Source organism: Cardiocondyla obscurior, linkage group LG04 (assembly GCF_019399895.1).
Source record: "Cardiocondyla obscurior isolate alpha-2009 linkage group LG04, Cobs3.1, whole genome shotgun sequence".
Lineage (NCBI taxonomy): Eukaryota > Metazoa > Arthropoda > Insecta > Hymenoptera > Formicidae > Cardiocondyla > Cardiocondyla obscurior.
In genome coordinates, this window is record NC_091867.1 from 5,982,167 (window position 1) to 6,007,430 (window position 25,264).

Below are 25,264 nucleotides of genomic sequence, written 5' to 3' on the forward strand. Positions count from 1 at the left end.
ACAGCGTTTTTCGTGAACAAAGTAAATCACGTCAAATGACAAACGATAAAATTATATTTAAAAATATTACTTAAGCAGGTAACATCAATTTTTTTATCTATAAAGAGTTTCGGTAAAAACGACATCGATTTCTTGCTATAAAAAAAAAGTAATGAAAATAGAAGAATTTAAAGTGGATTTTAGAATGCGCGAATTCTCTTCTTTTCCTTCTTTTTTTCTTCAGTTTATATCAGTTTTTTTGCCACAAAAAAGGAATTTATGAACGATCTTCTCTGTTGATCGCGCAGTTTGAAATACATTACATGCAACTTTTTTTTTTACGATAACATTTCGTTCGTGGCCAATGACATTTCGTTTGTACATTGAGCATCGAATCGCGCCGACGGCTGTCAATATTAGATCGCGAATTCGCAGGGTGTCTGTTTGCGTGCAAGCTCAGGGAAAACCCGATTCCACGAAGGAACGAGCGAAAAAACGAACGCGAAAAACGGTCTTTAATTATTTGCGATCGGCTCGGGCGCGTCCCGCGGGTGTGTTCCGACGAGTTCGACGGAGAGTTAATTAATCCCGCGGTATAATTAAAGCGCCGTTTTGCCGAGCATCGCAGCGGGGAAGGCGCGCTCTCTCTCTCTCTCTCTCTCTCTCTGAAAGTTAAACTCCACGAAGATCAAATTGTGAATCCGAGGCTGCGAATTGTCCGGGACTCGCCGGAGGGTCGGAAAGGAAGCGGACTCCGCGACACGACAGGGGACCGATTTAATTAAATTCTAACGCTTTCGGACACGACACGCGGCGTCGATCGCGATGTATCTGGCGTCCTCGGAATTGCGGCGCCTGAGAAGATCGGCGTGATCTGTAATCGATGAATGAAAGGCTGTTCGAAATTATTTCTTTTGTCATTACGCTGCCTCCGTGTTTTGCGTATCGGGCTTGTCGGTGACGATATTGCGCCCTAACGAAGCCGAGGCCTGAGAGACGTGAACACGAATATGGGGGAGATGGGGAACGGGGGTGGAAGACCATTACGGCAAAATTTCATGACTCCAAGTGGATTGAAAGTTTTTGATGTTATTGGACGCCGAACGTCAATTTCACCGAGCCGTGGCCGTTAATCGGTACTTTGTCGTCACGTCAATAACGAGCTCGATGGAATTACGCGCGACAAAGGTTTTCGGTATTATTTCAAAATTATATCGTAAATCCGATTCATCTCGCGCCGTGGAAAAATGTTTATTCGCTCCGTGGAAAAACTTTATTCTCGATTCGCTATTGCATAAACGCGCTGAGCGTTAGATTGCCGATTTTTATTTTGCCGCGTTGTACAGAATTCGTGAATAAATGGTCTTCGCGTATTAGTTGAACCTGACATTCTATTTTACATTTTTATATCTTCGTGTAAAAAGTTGTCGCCATAAAATACATCCTGAACGAAACCTGCGATCACGCGGACGTGCTCAATAATAGTTCGGGCGTCCTCTTGACGTCCGCTGAACGCACTTTTGCGCGATTTTTCAATCGCAGGCAATATTCCGGCGATCACCCGGACCCGGATAAACCGTCGGAAAAAGTGCGCAGGTAAAGTCTTTTTTTTTTTTCCCCGTGCAGTTTACGACAACGTACCCTCGTTATTTTCCCACCCCGCCGCGTCGTTTCCGCGATGTTTATTCGGTCGTCTACTTCTGCGACATAACTTACACCTTACGCAAAGGCCCGCGATGCGTGAGCACCTACGTATGCATCACTATTTTTTTTTTTTTTTTTTAATAATTTGTCACACGTACATACATAATACGCGATGTAGGCGGCTGTCGAATGGGCGCAAGCGCGACCGGTCTCGCCGTCGAGAACGAACGTTCAGCCACTCGGCGTTTCAGTCGAGCACCGACGTCGTCGTCGACGACGTCGTCTCTACCCTTACATCAGAACGCCACCCTAGTCGCCGCGGGGGTGCCATGTGATCGAGAGTGTCAAGCTCGAATTACAAACGATCCGCGCGTGAAAAGAACCCTGGTGATCGTTGAAGCTCGTTTTTCTCCATGCATCCTCGTATTTAGAAGTAAAAAGTTTTTTTTTTTTTTCAATAATTTTATACGTAATTGCAAAACGTGTATTGCGAAAGTAGTCGAGGGACTCATACGTTTTTTAAGGGGATGGCGCAAGAAACGGTAGGGCGCGTTCATGAGCGGAACCACTTGCGAGTTGATAGAATTTTTTTTGCGATTTTTGACGACGCGGTGTTAGAGTCGAAGGTGCGAATTGCCTAAGCAGGTGCGTGGAACGTACGGAGTATGTAAGACAATGCGGTGGTGTGGTGGTCCTTGCGATCCCCTGCGACGCAAGATTTTCGTCCTTCTGCTCTTGGTCGGCTGCAGCGATGGTTATTTTAATATATTTATCAGCCAGAGTCAGGTCATGAAGCTTTTAGGTACGTAAAACTCGATTTTAATTAACAAACGAGAAAAGGGGGAAATAAAAAGAAAGGAAACGAAATCGGTATATAATAATGTAAGAATTTTTTGTCGACAAATATTATGCAGTCTTTTTAATTTTTGAAATGTTGATATTGAAGTATTTGTATTAAACTTTGTGTAAATGAAAAAAAAACCTATTAAATAGGTTTTGTTTAAATATAATCCTATTTGACGGAAAATGCACTAAAGCTTTATATCGTTTTGCATTTTTCAATACGATTTAATTAATTGATAAAAACGTTCATAACAAAATAAAAAAGTTATTATTTTGTAAATTTGCCAACATAAAGCAACGCGTATATTTAATTATAGAAGAACTTTAATTATAGTTAATTTGTTAATAGAACAGTTTTTATTCTCTTTTTCCGAGCTATCTTTTTCTCGTGACATTACACCATCTTAACTCCGCGTACACGCTGCAAAAGCGTTAAACTGTCCGTTCGTCTTACCCCTCATTACTTTTTCCCGTTCAATCTCCCGTGCATTTCCGCGTGGTGGTAAACATGAAAATTTCTTCTCTCGCGGCTCGTTAACGGGTCTCATTACAATTGCGCGTCAAACGCGGTATTTTCTGCAAGTAAACGGAAGCCGACGGAAGCGCGGAAAAAGCTTGACGGAGAGAATTCGCGAAACTGAACGATCACCGCGTTATCGCTTGGCGCTTGTACACAAAGTCTGAGCTAACTGACTTCCAATAAAAGAAATTTTTTAAAAGAAAAAAAAATAGAAAAATAAATAACGTTATTGAAAATTTAATTCTATTTATTTATTATAAGTAATGTCAATTTATTATTATAAAGTATAAAACTAAGATTTTTTAAATATTTAAATCACAGACCTTATATTTCCGTTGTGCGAAGTAGTTAGACGGTATCTCGTTCAAATTAGACTCTTAATTAGAATTAACAGGACAACTGTAGACGTTCTTTGTTCTATCTCGGAACAAAGATGAACATGTGCGCAACGCGAACATAATGATGCTAATTAGTATCAGAATATTCTTTTTTGGTTTTACGTTTATAATTGTCACTCGCGATTGCGTTATCCGACGTCCCTTATCTAACTTCGTCCCTTTATCGTCTCACGTCGTGCCGAGTCCCCAGTGCGCAATTAACGTGATTGTAACGCGTCGCGAGGGAAAAATTCTTTGGAGCACGGTTTTAATAAACACGGAAAAACTTGCGGTCGCAACGGGAGAGGGTTGGAAGGCAAATGGTTACGCACTTTGTGGGATCGCGAGCGAGATCGCGATTTCGGCGAAAGAGCGAATTAGCGCCGGAGCCGAGTGTCGTTTTAGCAATTTGCGGTGCAAGCCACTCATTTTAATGGTCGCCGGCCATATGCCGGGCATGCACCTGGCGAGAAAGTCCCCGTTCCATTCGATATCACTTTACGGCTCCGTGATTCATGTACGCGCATGCGGTGGGCACAGCATCACCGTGGACCAAGCGTTCTCCGCGTCGGTCGATTGGGTCAAGCGTGGAGGCACGATGAGGACAACGATCGGCCGAGCGCGTTGGGGAAAAGGGGTGGGGGGAGGATGGAGGAAAAAAGAGAATGGAATCGCCGTATTTACGGGCGGCTCGTGACTCTTCGAAAATCGAGGCAATTCCGAGCGGCCGTGACACTCTGGACGACAGAGCGATCCGACACGTTCCGGTAGATGCGTATGCCGCAGCGGTACAGATTGCGCCGCGACACTTTCGCACGTTTCATGTTATTCGCAAAACACAGCGAGGGTGTAAAAAAAAAGGAAGACAAAAGATAATGTGTAGAACTAAATTTGTACGCAGGCTAAAAGCCCGGGTCGGCAAAGTTTAATTGTTTTTTTCTATTTGGTATAGCTAACGCAGTCCATTTGGTGATAAATAATCACGCGCTTGCTTCCTACAATAAGAATATGTAAAACGAGGCGATATCAAAGCACTGCGAAATTATATGTTCGCTTAAAACGATATTTGTTAAAATTAAAAAGAAATAAAAACTTTTTCTATTTTTTTTTAATTGATATAATATGTATATTTTAAATAATTTGTAATGATTGCAATTCGATTACAAGAACGCAACACTTTAAAAATAATTGATTGACGATAATCGTTTTATCGTGCGCTTCACGTAACATCGAACGTAACGCGGATTTACTAAAAAGAGGACAGTGGCGGCGTTCCTTAAACGAGTCTATTTTTCAAGTGCCCCGAGCGGCCGCGGATCTTTAGATACAGGGTAATCTGCGTCACATTTCGGATTCCGTCGTCGGGGGAGGGAAGTGCGGGCGGACGATGGGAAAGTGAAAGGGTTGCTCCTGAGAGGAGGTAAGCGGTGGGGCAAGTTTCGTCGCCGGGACTCTCGAAAGTCACTTAACTTAGATTGCACGAGCGAAATGACTTTACTTCCCCGGAAAACTTCGTTCCGTTGGAAAGGCATCTCCTCTCTGCAAGCACCAAAAAAAAAAAAAAAAGAGACAGAAAAAAGAAAAGCAGGGGGATAAGGAAAGAGAGACGAGAAAAAGAGGATTGTGTGTACGCAAGAGAGGCGGCCGAAAGGGGTGTGTTAGAAACGACGAGGTGCGGAGAACAGAAAATATCCACCCTCTCCCCGCGCGCGCGCGCCCTTACCCTTATCCACGCCCTGCGAAAGGACGAAGATACGAGTCGACTATTACCTGACACCTCCGTGCGGATTCAGCATTTACTTCCGCCGTCGAGTTCGGAACGTTTACACGGGGTTTGCTCTGATTGGGCAGGGGATTTCTCGGCGTGTGATGAAAGGCGCGGGATGAGCTTGCGCTTTGAAGTAATATCCTTATTTCTCGAATGGAGTTGTCTCTCGGCAACCTGGATTTACTACCGAAATTGCTTCGCGCTAGTCAACCGGTCTCGCGGCTTCAGCGGAGTGTCGAGCTCGCCGGCGAAGTTATTCAGAGCTGCATGTTTGAAAACGCGCGTTTAATTTATGTCAGCGACAAGAAAAACTTGTAATCAAGAAACAATGCAGAATGCGATTTATAATACAAAAAAAAAGAAAAAAAAAACGTTTTGGATTTATATGAAAATATAAATTATTATTTTTTAAAGTAGGCTAATCAAAATGTTAATTAAATTGTGACGCGGATGTTACGTGTTGCCTTTATCTTGTGTATTTAGTTTTTGGAAATCACGTGCTGCTGCGAGCTAAGCAGGAACTTCGGAAATGTTCCCGTCCTAGAATTGATTTTTAATTTACCCTCGAGCACACGCACAAACGCACACGGCGCGCGGTCTCGTTGCAATCGTCTCCGTATGTTTGTCCTGTCTGGACCACGAAACGCTCCGACAAACAACCGACAACGTGTTCATTGCCGTCGACTATCGGACTGGCTCGTGAAACGACCCTTGTCGATTTCCCAGGCTTTGGTCGTGTCGTTGGTAACGATACGAGAAAATCGATTATTCCGCAAGAACGCCCATTAAAAAAATAAAGTGTCGCGCGAGAAGATTATCACGCACATTGATACATAGACTGAAGACATAAAAAAAAATATGCCAGTGTCGGCTCGAAAAGTGTTTCCGTATAGAGAAAATTTCATTTTAAGAATTACAGTAGTTGTGAAGCATCAAAGAATTATAAGATTAAATACCATAGCTAGTAATTAAAATAATTAAATTTATATTCCCAAATATAATGCATAGTACAATATTTTATCTATGTATTGTCCCTTTTTTTCTTTCAACATTCCCACGTAATATTGGCCATATCAATTTTCCCGAGTGGACCCTACCAGACGGCAAGGTGGAGAAGCGGCGTTAGCCTAAATTGCAGTAGTTTGCCGACGGAGAGATCTGGCGATACGATAACGTAAACCGCCCATGGTTTATGGCCGCACGAGCGTGCCTCCCGTATTCACGCATACTCGCGCGACTCACGATTGAACGTGCAACCCTCGCGATCAGTCCCGACATAGGAGCGTCTCTTTAGATGCGCGTTAGTGTAAAGCTCTTGATCCAGCGATAATAGATTAATTAATACGCCTTTCCTGTAATTGACGGCGTTTACGCCGTCGCGTTTCCGTCCTTCGCAAGCGCGACAAATTGGGCAAGGGTTCGGCCCGATAAGCGACACGTCGCCGATGAGAATGGATGTGGTGCCTTAGAGGGAAAGATTTTCCGTCTCTTCTAAACGCGAAGAACTTGACGTGAAGAACAGACCGGTTTTAAACATTGCTTTTCGTAAATACGTGATTAAAATATACATATCCCATTATACAGTGCAACGATTTAAAAATGTAAAGTGTAAAGGATAATTTCATAAAATCAACATAAAGTTCTTAGATAAACGTCAAGTTGTGATTTCGTTTGCACAAACACTTTGAGTCGACTGTATTTCCTGAAACGAATTACAGAACTTTTTATGAAAAAAGGCGGCTATTCCTCGCGAAGCAAACATTATTTTCGGCGAGGCTTTCGGCGCGCGGTCCATTTGACGTTGGGCAGAAACACCGCGTATACATCACAGTTAATTTGTCGGCGAGCAAGTACGTAGCTGATTTGCAATCCGATTCACGGGCCTGCCTGGCCGGTTTACCCGGAAAATTGATATGGCCGCGCAAACGGTCGGCGTTCACGATATGCACGCCGCTCCATATCCACGATTTCGTACATATTTACACGCGTCTCCCTCGCGCAGCCGGCAGACACGTATGATTTACGCGAGCGCGCGAAGATGCACCGACGAAAATTTATCTCCCGATGCACCATTGACGTACAGCTAAAGCATATTGCACACTTTACGTTTTATCCATCATATAGATATTTTATATTTATACACGCTCTGCAAATATATAATACGTCTACGTGTCAATTTTTCAGACTAAGTCGATGAAACGACCAAGAAAAAAAAAGAACGTACCTAATGTCCAGAAAACATATTAACTCTGCGCGCAAATTAATTAATTGACTAGAAAATGTAGCTAATTGTAATTCTATTTCAAAACCAGTAATGTAAATCGATATTTCAGCTTGTTACAATTTTCCCTTTTTCTTTTTTACGTTCCCCATAAATGAAACGTTTGTTGCACTTCCGTTTTCCGCACAATCGACTGTTAATCCTATCCTTTTTTTTTTTTCATTGGGAACGCTCGAAGGATTTCTGTTGATTCGAGAACTCGTCGTTTCGTACGTGACGTGTGGTACGTGTCAAATGCATCGCGCACGCATCACGTACGAAGTGGTCTCATAGGATATTCGTAGGGACAGCGCGGAGATACGTGGCGGTGGATGTAGAGGTGTCGGCTACGTGTATTCGCCCTGGCACTTGCACATTAGTACCGCTTCGCCTGTACGTCGATATCCGCGCGCGCACACGTGGTTAAACATATTTGTACATGCAGCTAGGGTCAAATCCGTTCGTATTAATTGGCAAACATTAAACTCGTTACGTGCGCTCGAGTCTTGTGCACGTGACGCGAGCGGCGAAATGTTATTTCATGTCGGTGAAAATGCATCTAATAAAAAAAAAAAATAATAATAAAATACATGTACCTATTGCGCTTTTGATACGTCCCGCCGTTTAATTATAACTCCATCGTTTTCGAATATTTTTAAATATTATGGAGCCACCTTTACCGGTGCTCGCGCGTCGAAATATACAGTTTTATTTACCTCTTTATCGCGTATTATAATTCACTTACGTGACGCAGAATGCATTTTAATATTTTTGTATTTTTATATCGGTATATATGTATATTGTATTAATTTTTTTAAAGCGCGTTATAGTATTTTTAAATATTTTTATCGAAGTATCCGCGCGATGGAAGCATTTAAAACAAGGACACAATTAAAAAAAAAAATAAAGAACACGCTTTTGTGCTCCATATATGCGTGTGCACACGCTGGCGTATGACGTTAAGCGCCGACATCGTTATACGTACAAATCGGACGTGTACACGTCGATTGATGGGATCGATAATGTAACAAAAAGCGTGACGCCGGGTATATCGCTGTCATGCACCGGCCGTGCCATAAATTTGGCGTCATTTAATTCCTTTATTTAATCGGATGACGTGGTACACGAGCAATTCCGACGGGAACAAACTCGCGGGACGGTGCAGCGAAATACGTGCACCGTGCGTGCGTGCGTGCGTTATGCGTACTGTCGCTTTTTCTTAAACTCGCTTTCGAACGTCGACGATCCGCGGTGATTGCGCGAAATTATTCCAACGTAAGTCGCACGCGGATTCTGTTGTGTGTTCTCGTCGAAGGGCACAAAAAGAAGATTTGAAACGGGAGAAAAATACACCGGCAACCCTTTCGCGGAGACGCGAATGAAAATACGCGAAAAATCAGCGGGACTTTCCGCGTACATCGCGTATTTCGCTTACTTGCACCTGTCGAAACCCATCACCGTACGAAATCTTCTTGTAACCGCGATAGCCGTTCCACGACCTACCGAAAATAGCCCGCAAGTTCCAAACAGGTTTTACACCCCCGTTTTATGGATTGTGATGTCTGATCTTTTTCCCCGTGGAATTTTTTTTTTCCGTAAATCTCTCGATCTTTGTACAGATAATATCGCTCGTTCTACTTGTAAATCAAACGATATCGGTGACGTCATACGTCGGCTTTTCGCTACTTTATCGGAGTGTAATTTAAACGCGCATTAAATATGCAAATATGAGGCTTTCGTTCTCTTTATCTTGTTTGTTAGATCACAAAATCCTCGCGTAGCTATAATAAAAAGTTTAAAAATTGAAAAACGAGGCGAATCACGGAAAACTCGACTCCCCAGCAAATTTGAGGATTACAGTTCGAATTTTATATTACACAGGGACGATTTACCCGTTTTGGTAATTTATTGCGCATTTATATACGCGTTATTCGTTTAGTCTGTGAATCGTAATGTGCATGTTGATAAAAACCGCCGGCACTAGAAGAATTAATATCGATTGCACATCGAATGAATATTCAGCATGTGATTGGGGTTCACAATGTTGCTGCGCGTTCACATTCTAACGAGCATGCATTCCATCGTGATCAATTATCCTAATTGACAATTAGTCGCCAGACATCATGAGATATCAAGAATGGAAAATACGGTGTTAAATCGATAACGATTAAGCGGCTTCGCTTTTTGTACAAATAAATATGAGTCTTATTTTTTTTGGCAGATTTATATTTGTAAATAAAAATCATTAATATAAAATTTCGTAGGAAGTTACGGGGATATCGGTGCTTCGTCGCGTGCAAATAATACGATAAATTAAAAGGTCGATATTTTCTCGAGATTGTTTGTTATAAAAAAATTACGTCCGTGCGATCCTCATCACTAAAAAACAGAACAAATAACAAATATATTCATACTCTCAAATCTATTTATAAAATAAATACTATTTTACAAATTTCTAAATCGTTATCTAATCTATCTTTATTTTTCTATCTAAATTTTTATCTATATTTATTTTTGTTTAACATATCCGAACATGATTAAAACATATTTAAAGATTCAAAAAATTCAGGCTGCTCAAAGCAAAGTATGTACAAGACGTGCAAAATGCATGTGAGGTCAGGAATATATTCGTTTATTTGTAAGGGAACCAATATGTATAGATAACTCTTTCGCGTAAAATGTAACTTTGTTTGAAGCTGGTTAATTTCGCAGTTTCAGAAGGTATTTATCGTTATTAACAAAGCGAGAACGCCGAAGCTCGAAGAGTCGGGTCATTGCATCGGGGACATTATCAAAATCGATTTTCGATTCCATATGGTGGTGTTGGATTGAAACTTCATAACGCGAACAATCGACAACTTGGCACATAGTGTTATGCACCGTTCATGTTAGATATATATTATTGCGGTGTGGATTCGCTTTGACGCAATGGCCAGTTAATTTGTTATAATTTAATTAATAATTAAAAACAAAAAATAAGTTAAAATAAAATTGTCAGATTGTCCAACCGACAAGTTTATACGATTGTTGCGCTTGACGTGTTATTATAAGGACGCGACAGAAATTCTGGAAATAATTCTTTCGATAATTGCAAATCGACCGCCTAGTCTGTGTTTCAAACAATGAAATTCATTCGCGAAATTAATATCGCCAACGAGACGACGCCAACTTTTTCATACGATTCTGAGAGACCGTTCCATTCGGCGATTTAATTAGCATTCTCTAGTAGCACCGGGACTTCCGTTTTTCTTTTTCTATAGCTTGCCCGGTCGGTTGTTGGGGGAGAAGCAAAAATTTTTCCATCGGATGTTCCCCCAATTAAAAATTCTGGATAGCGCCGAGCGCGCCTAATTATCGCTCGTGCACGGAACAGTCGGACGAAGTTCTTAATCAGCGATGGTTAATTGAGAAGCTGCGGTAGCGATCGACCAGTTCTATGAACGAAATCACTTCCGCGGCAGCTTTATGCGTATGCATCGCTGTCTTGTTTTTTTTTCTTCTCTTTATCTCTCTTCACCCCGCGTTCTTAATTTTTCTCAAGAAAAAGAGGCGAAGAATAAACCGAGAAAAAATCACGAACTTTACTCTCTCTCTCTTTCTCACTGTCTTTGCAGACCAGAAAGTTATTTGGCAAGTTAATTCTTCCATTCCGGATTCATTTTTCTTACTTAAAAGATTTCTCGGATCAATTCGATATCGAGCTTTCTTCGAGACAAATTGGAATATCTTTCTACATTTTTTATCGTTCCATAAATATTTGTAAATATATTTGTTAAATGATTATTTCAATAGCACGATTATTATTTTAGAGGAATTTAATTGGAATCTAAAAAGAATTGGAATATGTGAGAACGGGGCTTGGTGAATTTTAAAGCGTTCCGTATGTCCCGCGCACGTCTTCCGACAAATTATGCAAATTCGCGGAGATAGCCGGCCGATTGTAAAGTAGAATGTCGCAGGGAAAGTAATCAAGTTTCAGTCCTGTTAAATCCTGCAATGAATGTGCATTTCAAGGAGCGTCATCCGAGGCAGACGAGAGAAGAGAGGGGCGGGGTCGGTAACGGGCGTGAAAGGAAAGCATGGCGAGGAGGTACCGTCACTCGAGGGCGATTAACGATCGCTGATAAAACGCCCGATGGCAGACGAGTTAGTGAGATTGACTGCTTTCGCAATAACGCCGGGATAGCATTAGTAATCTAGTTTATTAATTTGCTCGCTACTCAGAGACACGCGTTAATTAATCGGCCCGTTATCAGATAGTTGTAGTGACTGATGAGATACAAAACTAAAGACATATGATCTCGAGGAGATCGCAGTGTTGTCAGTAAGACCGATCATATAATTACGGAAAGTTGATTAATTATTTCTAAAAATATATACACGCTACGCGCGCGCTATTTTTTATGAGACTACAATTACAAACTACAAAAAAAAATTATATGACTTACCAATCTGCACTTCAGCGGAGTTGTTAAATTCTGCCGGTGACTGTAACATAAAAAGGAAAATATTAATGAAGACGTGCCAGTATATTTATTAATAAAATTAATAAAAAGAAAGGTAAAAAATTTTTTTTGATAAAGATTTTATTTAAAATATTTGTACTTACTTAAAAGTTGCTCCGCCGATGCAGGATGCCTATCCGAGGCCTGCTCCTCCTCTCAGATGGGACGTGTCGAGTCATCCTTCCGCGCACAAGTCACTCGCGAACACCCCGACCGTGATTTTATAATCGCGAAAATTACTTTATGATCACTTTCGCGCGTTCCATGTTCGGCACTCGCGTTAAGAAAAATGTCGTATATCAAAAAACTCCGCTCGAATACTTTACGGAACCCCCGGAACGACCGACGAACCGACTGCGGTTCGTATAATTAACAATATCGGCGGTGACGACACTTTCGTTGAACAGCACCGGATGCATCTGCGTGGATCTGTAACAAAAAAATATATATAATTTAATAAACTGCAACAATAAAATCGATTAATTAGCTTCTGAAATAAAAAATTACTTCGGAGAGATGAACGCGTAGAGATATAACTTACTTTTCGAAAAAGAAAGGAGACGTAATCACACGTGCTCTCCTCACACAGAGAATGGAGAAGAGAAGAATAGTTCTCGTATTCGCGAAGTTTTCTTTAAACGGAAGTGCGAATTACAATACTTTCGGCACGGACACACGTGGCTGCTGTACAGTGCGTAGTACGTGTGTGCTCGCGCGACCATTGGAGAAGGACAAAGCGAAAGTGGGAGTGGTGGAAGAATATACCTAGTGCGCGGCACGTAGGCTCGCGCTCGCTCTCACTCCCCCTGTCTATCCCCCTCCCCCGCCTACCCCCTCGCGCCTATCTATTCATTACTCTCGTTCGATTTAATTTACGCGTTACACCAATTTTTTAAGATAAGAATATGTATAAGAAATAAAGCTTATATTTTTCAGTATTTAAAAAAAAAAAAATAAAAGACAAAGATTAATGTGTAAATAGATACAAAATAAATTTAAATTATATTTTGTAATTACATCGTGTGCTTAAATCGACATGGAAATGCCGTTTTCGAGAACTAATTACTAAAATTGTATAGTTGCTACCATTTTCCGTGGCGTATTATTCCATCCTAATTTAGCTTTATTAAACCGAATTTACTAACATCCAATATATTATGTGTTTGCACAATTTAATACAACACTTAACGTATGTTCGATTAAATTGATGTGTCGTCGGTATTACGTTCAATAACGAACTGTCGATGCGTTTGTACCTCGTCGATGTTACTTCTCGCGATAATTGTCGCTAATTACGCTTCGCGCGTCGCTTTATTCGAACAAACGCAACGTTACTTCTTCACTTCTCGGATCATTGTTCGTTCCGTTATAGCGATCGCTCTAATGAATCGCATTCGATCTCGCTCAGTATCGATTTAACCGCGGCATGTTTTATTTCGTCGAATTCGAGTCATGTAAAATTAAATCGCGTCTTTTTGAAACATTTCCCATCAAGTATCCCGTACGTATTCTATCCGCGATTTTCCACCGAGATCAAAATAAATAACTCTGCTTTGGATCAGTTTTCTCACGAGGATATTTGAAGATCGGTATCGAAGTCGGCCTTCTTTTCAAAATCAGCGCGTGTATTTTATTCCATTATCGGAATCTGTTATCTGGATCAATTAAATATAGGTTGCATTCAACAATGTGTCGATTCTGCTCCGGACCTTTCACCGGGGACGCATCACGTGCTGTCAAACAATGACTATCGATGCACGAGCGCCGCTGCAGTCGTGCAGTTTATACTGAATGCCCTTTTTTTTTGCTTTTTTTTTTCAAGAGAAATCCGTGTCGCGAATAATTCGTGAATGGCGTCCCAACTTGGTTTAGCGTTAAAATACTTCCGCAACAAAGAGGCGAACAAAATAGCCTCCCTTTTTCCTCCCGTGCGGCTGCAGTCCCAATGTAATGAAAGCTCGCGCCGCGGCGCGGCGGCCCCTTTTTCGCATTCATCCCTCGGTCGCCATCGTCGCCTCTCTCGCGAGCACAGTTTTTCACGGTGGCAGCCGCCTTCCGTTTGTTTATAGCTTCGACTATTTACCATCGCCGAGGAAACAGGAAGGTTTTATCATGGGTCCGCGTTAAATTGTTAAAAGAACGACACGCGAGAAGAGTTTTATCGACTTTTTAACTTTTAAACAATTTAATTTTTTCAAACATTTTGATGTGGTTTATTATTATTATTATTTTTTTTTTAATAGTTATTGTTAATGCCCTTATTGTAAAATTAACAAAATTTGGAAATTGAGCGACAAAAGAAGAGAAAAAGCAAATCGTGTAATCGCTTTATGGCGACGCCGGATCAATATTTAATAAATGTTTCAATCTACCTAGAGCAACAAATTTATTGGCTCGACCGATTACCACTCGCTGACAATCGCGCTCGAGGGTCCGTACATAATTAAAAACATGGAGGTATAATTGAATATTAAGAATTCTGCCTGACAAAGCGACAAGCGAAACGGGGTAGTAGAGATGGAGGACGGGGGGCAAACCGAGCGTGCGATAGGGGAAAAGCAACGGCAAATTTTCGCGGAAACAGGGCGAGTTGCGACTGATTTTAATTAAAGACAAACATCCCGTTCAACTAGACGAGGACGCGACGCTCTTTCGCGGCCAACTTTGAGGAACAACCGTCCCGAAAGACTCGTCCGGTTCTTTTTGCCCTCTCCCCCGCTTTGTCTTCCTCCTGCTTGCGCCTTGTTTTTCCATTTTCCTTTCATTCGCTTTCTTTTTTTTTTTTTTTTCTCTCCAACGACTTCGCCGTTGATTTTCCGCATTCGCCCTCGGCTCTTTTGCCCCAACTATCCGGCAAAACCTCGGACAAGACGTCGAAAACTAGAAACGAACCGGGCGAAGGAAAGACCGGTAATAGAATGGGGAAAGGTTTCCGAGAGATGAGACTGCCGTTGAACGAATGTAGATAATTTTCAGAGAAAACTCACGACCGGCGAGTTGGTTGAGACTTTTGCGAGATAATTTGCGAAAAGTGACGCCGGCTTGCTTTAACAACTCCCATCCCTCCGCGGCGTTCACTTTGCACCCGATTCGGCACGAAGTGTACAAATAGTCGGCTGGAAAAACTGGTCGCTCCGAATTGAAAAATAAAAGTGCTGGTTTTTCTTTTGGCATTTAAAATAAAGACGAAAAGGAGACAAAGATAGGCGCAAGTTACGTAAATAAAGTCCTATTTAAAAAAAGTAGATATAGAAATGTAATTGCTGTCAAAAAACCGCGATGTTAATTTTTCCGGGTAACATTATATAAAAATGAAAATCGAGGGTAAATGACGCGCGCTTCGTAATGCCCGATGGAAATAAAAATCCGATGACACGTTATAAATTATTTTTTATACGTGGGAAGTGTAATAAATTTCAAGGGGCGATTTTTTTTTTCGACCGCGAAAAAGCACCACTAAAGTAAATTCACGTTACACTTCTAGCCGGTCGCACATCGTCGAGTCTTTTGCGGCAAAACGCGACTCGTACCATATCGCTTTGCCGGTGAAACAAGGTGGACTCTAATGAATAACGAATGAGGGAGGAAGACCGAGCGAAGTGGAAGAGTAAAAGATTAGCTGCCGGCGATATTCCTTCCGTCGCATCTATCTTCTTTATTGCAAATTCGAACCAGTCGACGTGACGCCGCGCACTCCGCGGGAACAATAAATGACTTCTGCGGAATTCCATCCGGCTCGATTCTCGCGATAAATGACTCAGGTGAAACGAATCGTGGAGGCTGCTCAAGGTTTTGCCGCATTGCGTTCGCTTTGACACGCCGGTATCGATTGTTCCTCCTCCGCTCTTTCGATCATTAAAGCGTTCGCGGTGCATGAAAAGTCATTCTTGCGCAGCAAATAGTTATGTTACATATTAATCAAAATACGTGGCGTTTATAACAGAGTAACGTATATTCAAAAATAAAATGAAATAAAACTAGGAACAAAGTTAAACAAGGGATGAGTCAAACATCCTAAGTTTTCGATACAATATTGTTCGACGAAAAGCGCAGCGGTTCGTTATTCGGCGAAGGGGTACAACGGCGATCGGCGGAAACAAGATCCGAACGACAGGAGATTAAGTTCTAAGGGGATAGCGACCCTGCGACGCGACTTTTTCCATCTCCGGCGAGCCGCGAGACGTTCGAATTTCCGTGGTAGTCAGCCGTGCGACGCACACGCGGCGCTCCCCTATCGGCGGAGGATGTGTTTCCCGCAGGATGTCGTATCCTTAATGTGTTTACCTTGGCTCCTGACCCTGATCGAACCTTAGCGTGTCTTCCCCTCCGCTGGGTACGGAATACCCACTTGAAGAACATCCGTACTCCTCGTCGCTCGGCACGGCAGTTAGGCGAATACAAATTGCGCCCCGTGCAATGTTAATGGATTGCCGCGACTTGAAGGCGAACGATCTCAGAAGCGTATGGTGAAACATACAGCCATGCTTATAAATTGGACTTGTTAGTTCCACGCGGGAACAAAGCATAACAGATTTATTAGCTTTTATTACCCAATTAACAGAAAAATAAAACTTTAAGAAATTCTCATATAAAATAAATCATTTAAATTCTAAAAAGTGTTTAATTTATATTTAATTAAATTATTTATTAATATAAAATTCGTACTTTAATTGTATTAGAAATTAAAATGTTGCAATGTCATAATTTCGCTTGATACTTTGATCAAATAAGATTTAATTCCCAATTCATCAAAAAATTATTTCAAAAAAAAAAAAAAAAAAATATCTAAAAGTACTATGGGCACATTATTCGGACGTGATCTTTACAATTCAAACTTACCGAATCGTTTACGTTATTGACAGAGGATAGCACGAAACGCAGTTACTCGCGTGCGTTCATTTCAAATTCAATTTGGCGTCGCATCAGTCTGCGATATACAACGCCAATCCCTATGCTAATTCAATTTTCCTGGTGCGGTATACGTTTCTAGATGAGACTTTCCGCTTCTAAGTGGCATCCACGTATACTCGATTTCATCCAACATCCTCGGTACATTTTCAAGTGCGCCGCATTTGATCAGAATTTAATTAAAATTAACGGAGTATTAAACCGAAACTAATATCGGATGACTCAGATTTTGACGAGATGGCTGCGGCGGTCCTTCGAGATTTCTCGGAGACAGGCGAGGATAGCGTAGGAAGTGAAATCGCGCTCCGCTTTAATGACCCAAGATAGCCGTTCATATGCCAAACACGATATTCTACTTAGCAGCGTCAAAGCGGGCGGGCTTTCCGCAGACGGAGCTTCGCTTCTTCTCTGAAGAGGCATCCATAAACCACCCCGCTCGTTCCCGTACTCTTTCATCTAACAGAGAGCCATCTCCCACGGGATAAGACAGGAGAGGCCGACCGGTCCTCCTCAAATTTTTCCTTCCGCGGCCTCTCGACGGCAAATTGATAGATCGCCCTATGACCCACCGTGATCTCCCGCCGCGGTTGCGCGCGGCAGATACGTCACGTGATTTGATGGATTCGACCGCGATCTTATCATACGAAAGGACAAACTGTGTAATAAAAGATAAAATAAATGACGCCCGCACGCGCGCTTGCGTGTCCGCACGCCACATCGTTCAAGTCCCGGAGTCTTGGAAGATAGGAAACTTTTATGCGCCAGGCACTTTCCGAGGATATGCAAAGGACCGAAGAGAGATCGCCGCGACGCGTGACAGCTCCATGAATACATCTGCGATGGAATTAGGCGCGGTGAAAGCAATAAGTAATATTTTTGCGAGTAACTTTAAAGCGAACCAAGTCTTTTTCGCGCAAATCTGCGCCAGCAATAGAGATTTTAAATTCGGAAAATGCGAACGTCGCGTATAAAATCAAAGCAACGCCGTGCGTATTTCGAGTAATAAGGTATTTTATTTTTGCAAAACAAAAAGAAAAAGAAAAACAAATATGTGCGCTTTAATTAGCTCTCGTCTAATTCTAGGCTCGTCTTCCGCACGTGCAATAAAACTGCACCGCGAAACCACGCGCGTGCGGAGCGGGTCGCAATTACGCGTTCGCTCTCGCGTAGCTAACTTTTCGCCGCTCCGAACTTTAATGCACATCAAAACGAAGATGCGGTACGCCGTGAAATGAAATCCACGGCGATGAGATGCGCGTGGCAGGTCGCGGCGGTCCCCCGCGTAATCCCGGCAACGCGGATGCCCGAACGCCGTGCGCTGTAGAGCGCAACCTGATTATGTCCATTTGTTGCCCACTCGAAGCCCTCGGGCGATATCGCGAAGCTTAATCCACCCGGGTTACCTGCGCGCGCTCGTTCCTCGTGGGATCGTCTAAGATTTATCTTCTTGTGAAATATTTTCCCTCGGCTTTCCAACAGCGGAGTCTCTCAGGCTCTCCTGCGCGCGACAGAGAAAATACACGTTCGCTTTTCTCGGCACGCTCGTTTCCTCTTTCCTTCTCGCTCTCGACAGCATCCCGAGGTCGTTCTACGTGTGCGGCATTCCCGCGGGCACGGCCCCGGATAGCTGCGACTGATAAACCGACGTATAAATATCCCCGGCAACTTTGCATCTCGGCTATCTCGCGGCGGGGAGCTGGTAATAAAGATTCGCGTGTGCCGGAAGCTCGCGATTTTCCACTCGCTTGCGCGAGTTCGTTTCGCGAGCGACCTAATTGGCCGAAACTGGAAGCTGGCTCATTCCGAGGCTCGGAATTAAGAGGGTCCCGTGTCATTTTTACGATAAATCAGATCAAGCCGACGAGAGCTTTATTCGATCGTGAATAAACGGCAGCTTTATTATCGCTGCGAGGTTTGATAACGCCGCTAAATACGCGCTCTTCGGCATTTTTACTCATAGGTATAATGTTTTTTTTTTTTTTTTTATACTGAAAATCTCGGCCGGGAAAAATATTTCCTCGCGAAACGTATCGCGGCTTGTCGGCAATTTGAAATATTCGCAACGCACATGTGCGCCGTGAAAAAGTTAAAAACGGAGTATTACGAATGCTGCAACACGCTATTAAGCGGCGACGCTCGCGACGAGTTTCGGGACATCTTAGAGTGCGAGTGGTAACGCGTTTACTTAGTCAGACACGAATCTCCACTTTGGCCGGGATTAACGTCTGATAATAAAACGAAGTACGGCGGGATTAATTCGATTTCGCGGATGTTTCGCTTAATACACGGCCCACTGTCATTATCAGTTTCTCCGCCGGGCGTTAGTCTTTCCCTTCGTAAGACGCGGGGCACGAAGTAGAAAGTTACTTAATCTTCTTACTACGCTTACTCTTCCTTTTTCCCCCGCAAGCACGCCTTAAACTTCGACTGCCTGCATTTCAATGTATACGTACATTCGCGAAGCGCTAAGCTATCGTTAAACCGTATCGCAAGCGAGCGAGGCGAGACGCTCGCGATATAGATCGCCATAAAGATTTTTGCGAGTCCAATTTCATTAGGATTTCATCTCGCGGACAGGTTTTACTTTGCAAATGACGTAGGGCAGATAAATAATGCAAATATCTACGTGAATGTAATTACGAACGAAAACAGTTTTCTTGGATATAAGTTAATTACAATTTATTGTTTGAATAATTGGCAAGAGGTATGTTTCCTGTGTATTCGATTTTAATATTGTCGGGGGTAATGGAAATCTACTACGGCTGATCAAGAAATTAAATGTTATGGACTCTTTCAACTGTCAAAGAGCTGAGAGCACAGAAGCTGTAGTAGAACTCTCTGCAGAGTCAGACCATTTAGACTCAGAGTGGTTCCCATTTGCTATTACAGTTAGAACTTTCCCGGCGCCGGCGTATAATGCGTAATGCGAGGACGTCTGAGAACAGGGCCGTGCAGGAATAACAATAAAAATATTTCCCAGCGAAGAGTCGCCGTACAGTGGAATTAAAATTTAAGCGGAACTGTATCTCGACCGAGAAGGGAGAAAGGGTGAATCGCGCCGAATTAAAAACCGTGTTAATAACAATTCGCGAGGAGAAACAAAGCCTTTTTAAATTCCTAGCCGTATTAAGTCGCCTCTCGAACCACGGCAGGAATTTTCACTCGCGTGCGCGCCGTACGAATTTGTAAAATATCCTATTCTCTCTCTCTTTCCGCGCTCTGCTATTTTCATTTTCCTCTCTTTTGCGTTTCGCGCGTGAATCTGAGTATCTCGCTTCTTTAAAGGGGTTTTATCGCGAAGCAAACGTGACCGCGACGTCGAGCACAACAGCACGTATCTACGAGAGCGCGGTATATCTGATAGAGCCTGTTCGCGATATCGAATTGCGTAGTCATACGTGAAGGCAGACGGATGACGCATTCGATCGCCCGAGGAAATTCAGATCCTTACGTATCTACGCAAGATTTTTCGGGCCGAGGAGCGACGAGAGGAGCGCGCAGAGAAACGGGAACGAGACCGTACGTGCGAGTGCCCAAGAGGAATTTTCAGATCATGATTCAGTGGGAGAGAGGAAAGCGCCTGGCATCGACGGTTTCACATTATAAATCCGTCCGCGGGATCCTCGCGGTTATTTCGCGGTAGATATTCCCCGAGATGCGATTTCGCTGCACGAGAAATATGCCGATAATAATCGTCGTATTAGATCTCAATCCCGGTATCGCGGGATTGACGTTCTTCCCCGTCCTACATTTTCAATCCTTAGACCTCTATGAGCTGCATGTAAGCGCGCGACGGCGATAAAAGGAGAACGAATATCGAGACGAACGTGGAGATGTCTTTAGGAAAGCGATGCTGTGCCGCGGAAGTTCACGGGAATAAATTTCGCGACACCTTGCGTAAAGAAGACGCGACCGTCGTGGTCAACGTCCCCAACTTATAACGAAGGGCCGCACGTGCCGTAGCTCGCGATCGGTCGATTCGCCGGGGCGGCGCGAGGTTCGGAGGGAAACTTCGCCGGCGGCACGGTACAGCCTTTTCATAATTGATCGCCCGATCGATACGACTCAGTCATTTTGCTTTCAGGACTCGAGGCCGAGTTGTATTACGTTCGAGAGGGGGTGGTCAACACGTACGCGATGAATTTCGTCGTGCCCGTGCCGGCGCACGTTGCGGATCTGGAGTTCTCCTGGCAGAGCCTCGCAGGACATCCGGTGAGTACACGCATTTAAATCAAGGCATTTCCTCCAGTCTTAACGTCTTGAGATTTGATCCCGGCTCCAGACTTTTTACCTCACAATGTATATACATCGTACGTCTTATAGAACTGTTATAAGTATTGAAGGAGAAAAGTGCGTTTTTCGCGAAGGGCTTCTTTCGTTATTCAAGCAGCACGTTTCGAGATCTTTTTTACGTCTTCGGTCGCGCCAAGTATTGCGATTCGCGCGACTGAGGCCGGGGGATGGTGGGCCTCTCGAACGTTTCCACAGGCGATTAACGAGACGCAACAATGCGGAGCAAAGTAAACACGTGACCTGGCTTGTAGCAGAAACACACGGTATTCTCGTTTACGTTCCGGCGCGGGATGGCGGCTCCCGTCACGGCGGTTTCCCGGGGGTGCTCACCGAGGGTTAAGGGCGGCGCGCGAGGGGCGAGGCACGACGGTGCAGGGCTATATCAATACTCTATCAATATGAAATACAAACAGATGGCCTGGGCGTGAAAGGGACGAAGCGAGTCGGTGTACGCCATGCGGCTCGGTTTTGCGCGCCCTTCGGTCACCAAGGAAACCGAGCGCGCCCTCGAAATCCCTCGTCGTGTGGGAAAAACGTGAAAAGTCGCGATTGCATGTTAAACGACAAGGAAATCACCGCTCCGTAACTAACCACTGATTGCATCCAATCGATCGTGACTGTTCTCTCAAATTTAAAAAATAAATATGAGCTAAATATGTAAATCGCATTTAAAAGGCTTAAAAATTACTTAAAACGACATCGACGATTTTTTTTCTTCTTGTCATACGGTGTCGTTCGTGCCGCAAATTCATCGAGTCTGAGGTTTTTCAGGAACGTTCGTCCGTAAAAAGTCGATATGTTCGCGCCGCGAATCCCGACCTGTTGTCGCGATCCTTCGGGAAGACATCCACTCGCTCGTAGATGTACAACATACGTCCGGCGCCATTACGCGGCGGACGCTTTATTGCGGGAATACCACAGCGACCCATCTTATCCCGCAAGGGAGTGTTTCCCCGGCCCTCGACTTTTATCCGTTATCTCGTGGACCCTATCCGTAGGTTCGTTAACCGCGAAATCGCGCCATTCCCGTGATCACGGAGCCGTCGTTTCGCCTTATCTCCCGCTCACTTTCGACACGACGGTAGGGCTTCGCTGTTGGAAACGGCCGAGCTCGGCGAAAGAATGGAGGAACGAGAGCCAGCACGAAAATTGGTCACTTAATTTTGCGTAGATAGTCCGACGATAGCTACTCGTAAAGAGCTTTACGCGAGCGCTTCATTGATTACAAATTGTTTGTTAACGGCGTATAAATGTTAAGTTGATAATATTAAAATGCGGGTGTATTAAAGTATTTAAACTTTAATTTAAAATTTGCCTTAACAATAATTATGTATTTAGATATAATTAATGAAAATTTTTTTTTGCGGTTATGTTAAAAATAATTTTTAAATATTTAAAAAAAAAATTTTTTTATTTTTTAAAACCCTGCATTTTATTTTTATTAAATATTTAAAATTCTAATATCTTAATGCTCGCTTTCAAGAGGCAGTTTGTAAAGAGATTTATCAATGAACTCGTAAATAGTAGACACAGGTGACGCGAAACGTTAAAATGCTTTCGCGGGGCTCTGATGTATGTTGCGAGTTTCTTGTCGCTAGCTAAAAGCACAGCAAACGTAGTCCAGGCACATTTGTGCGCGTTGAGATATTACGGCTCGTAGCGCATTCAACGACGACTCGATTAAACGTAGTGTTATCCGGGTTTATCGGTCCATCGGGACAGAAACTTCTTTCCCCTCGAACGCTGCACGTTCGTTGCGATATTGTGTGTGCAGCTCGGTTTTCGCATATCTGCGCTTCGCGATCGGATTCATCGCACGAGATCTCGAGCGGGATACCGCGACATGCGTTTTGCTAATCTGGACCGGCGAGCTCGATCCATGAGTCACGACACTTTGTTACTCGCCCTATCTGACGGTCTCATCTATCGAGTGGCCCTCCGGCGAACGAATCGATCGCGCATCGTGCATAATTTCTTAAGTATTCCGGTCGCGAAATGTTGACGAAATCGCGTCGTCGCGTCGCGTCGTGTCAGGCCGAACAAGAAGGAAACACTATTTTTCACTTTTAACATGTTTTATCGTGAGATTGCCCTCGGAAGATGTCAGCGCGTCGCGCCGGTGAGAAATGAAACGAGGCGGGGACATCAAAGAAAGAAAGAAAAAGACCGTAGCACGGAAGCAACTTCGCGATGGCACCCTCAATTAGGTTCTCGATTCGCGGATTGCGGCGTTACGCGCTTATTTCTTCTCGGTTCTTTCTTTCTTCTCGTCTCTCCACTCGTCGCCCGCAGCAAAGACGAGACTTATTGGTCGTTCTAGCTAGGGATATAGACTGGAATGAAGTTTCGCAGCAGCGAGGGGTGGCGTCACGCCGAATTGGGGATGATTTGTGAATCATCCACTTGTTAGGCAAAAGTTCCGCGCTACTTCTTTTTCCTTTTTCCTGAGCTGGGGCACAGTGGTAGGGTCGTAAAGGGCGCGGGAGGGACGTCGCAGTTTGACGGTGCTACTCTTTTCCCGTTTTCCTAGCTCGCTTTCAAGTATCCCTCGGCTCTTTTTCCTCCTCCTTGTCGAGCCCGAGATTTCTCTTTTTTCGCATCTCGCGTTATTTTTTTTTGTACTCCTCACTTATAGGTTTTTCTACGTATCGTATTTTCTTTTATCCTTTTTTCGTTTCTTTTCCGTCACTCATTTCTCCCCAACCCTCTCCTGTTTCGTCTCGCGCCGGGATCGGGGGACTGGGGTGGATATAGGGTCGGTCGATCTGCGATCTCCCCAGGGCGACAATTACTTGTAATACCGTTGGCCTCTCGGGGCCGATGGGAACTCGATGGGGCGTACTCTCCGTAAGAAAAAAGGATATTACTGTAACACACGATCGAGTCCTGCACCGCACCCTCGCGGAGAGCACTATATGTCGGCTCGTCTTATCACGACTGACGTGTCCGATGATCTGTCAGGAGCCTCTTTTCAATTAGACGCGCGCGTGTCCTGTCTATCGCGGCATTTATATAATTGAAACACAGCATTGATCGCAACGATTGGCAGTTAATCATATTAAAAAAAGAAAAAAAAAAAGAAAAGAAAAATGCAATTGGATGCTCTTTATAAATACTACTAATGATCTGTCGTAGATAAATTGAAACTATAATACAGTACAATTGAATCAATCAGTGGATAGTAATAACAATTAAATAATAATTTAATATTTTTAGTATAAAGTATAATAATTTGTTAACTAAAGAAAGAGTTGTTTAAAATTATCGAGAAACCCGATAACTCGCGCTCTGATCCGAATAACGATCACGCTAATTACGTCGCCCGCGAATCTTCGACTCCTAATGCAGGATAGCGTTGCAATTAAGCTCCTGCTTAAATCCCCCATGGGAATCAGATCAATCCAATATTCGTCCGGTGGCCGCGTCCCTTAACTGCCAGATACCAATTTGCGATGCGCCCGCTTCGTCAAGCGAAATCCGCGCTCGAGTCCCGGCCACTTCCGTTAATTAATGAAATCCGTACCGCGGTCCATTCATCACCGGTGATCGTTGCCCACCGCGCCGAAACGGACCCCGCGATCCCCCGATATGTATGCGCAAACGACACGCGCCTTCGCGACGCAACGACGACGGCGATTTCGAATTAATTGCAAATTCACCGAGATCACGGCCACCCGAGTGACGCGGGGGTGATTAATGTCCTCGCGGTAATCCGGCGTCCCGCTCCCATTCGCCCCGAGTCGCCTCTCGTTCTTCCGGCCTCGTCCACGGCGCTTACGTATGGTAAGTGCTGTGGGATAACAGCCTCGTGTTTCGGATAACAGGGAATATCACCCGCGGGGACACCCGACACCCGTCTCCATCGCCGCCACGTCGACCGCCGGCGCCGCCGCGGTGGCCATGACAAACGCACTCACCACGGATTATACGACGTAATCGCTGGAAACCCGAGCGCGCGGTAATTTTCCTGAAATATTCACGGAAGATTTCGGTGTCGAAGAACGGCCGCGGGCGCGGCCGTGTAACGGGAGACAATGACGGAGGGGCGGTTGTGTTGGCTTTAACGATGCTAGATTACACCTCGACGTACCGCCGCGCGGTGCTTCCGGCAGACATCGGCCGGGCCTTATAAGCGAAATTGAACGGGACATTGCTTTTCCATTTTCC

The 25,264-nt window shown here is 43.9% G+C and overlaps 1 protein-coding gene across 1 annotated transcript in view; it reads left to right on the top strand.

Annotated features, from left to right (window-relative positions):
• Positions 1 to 1,780: 1,780 nt before the first annotated feature.
• LOC139102116 (tyrosine-protein kinase Dnt) overlaps positions 1,781 to 25,264 on the top strand; it is a 61,170-nt gene continuing 37,686 nt past the window's right edge. The window contains exons 1-2 of the mRNA XM_070655805.1: positions 1,781 to 2,425; positions 20,889 to 21,016. Coding sequence (XP_070511906.1) covers positions 2,299 to 2,425; positions 20,889 to 21,016 — 255 coding nt within the window. The 5' untranslated portion in view covers positions 1,781 to 2,298. The remainder of the gene's footprint in view (positions 2,426 to 20,888; positions 21,017 to 25,264) is intronic.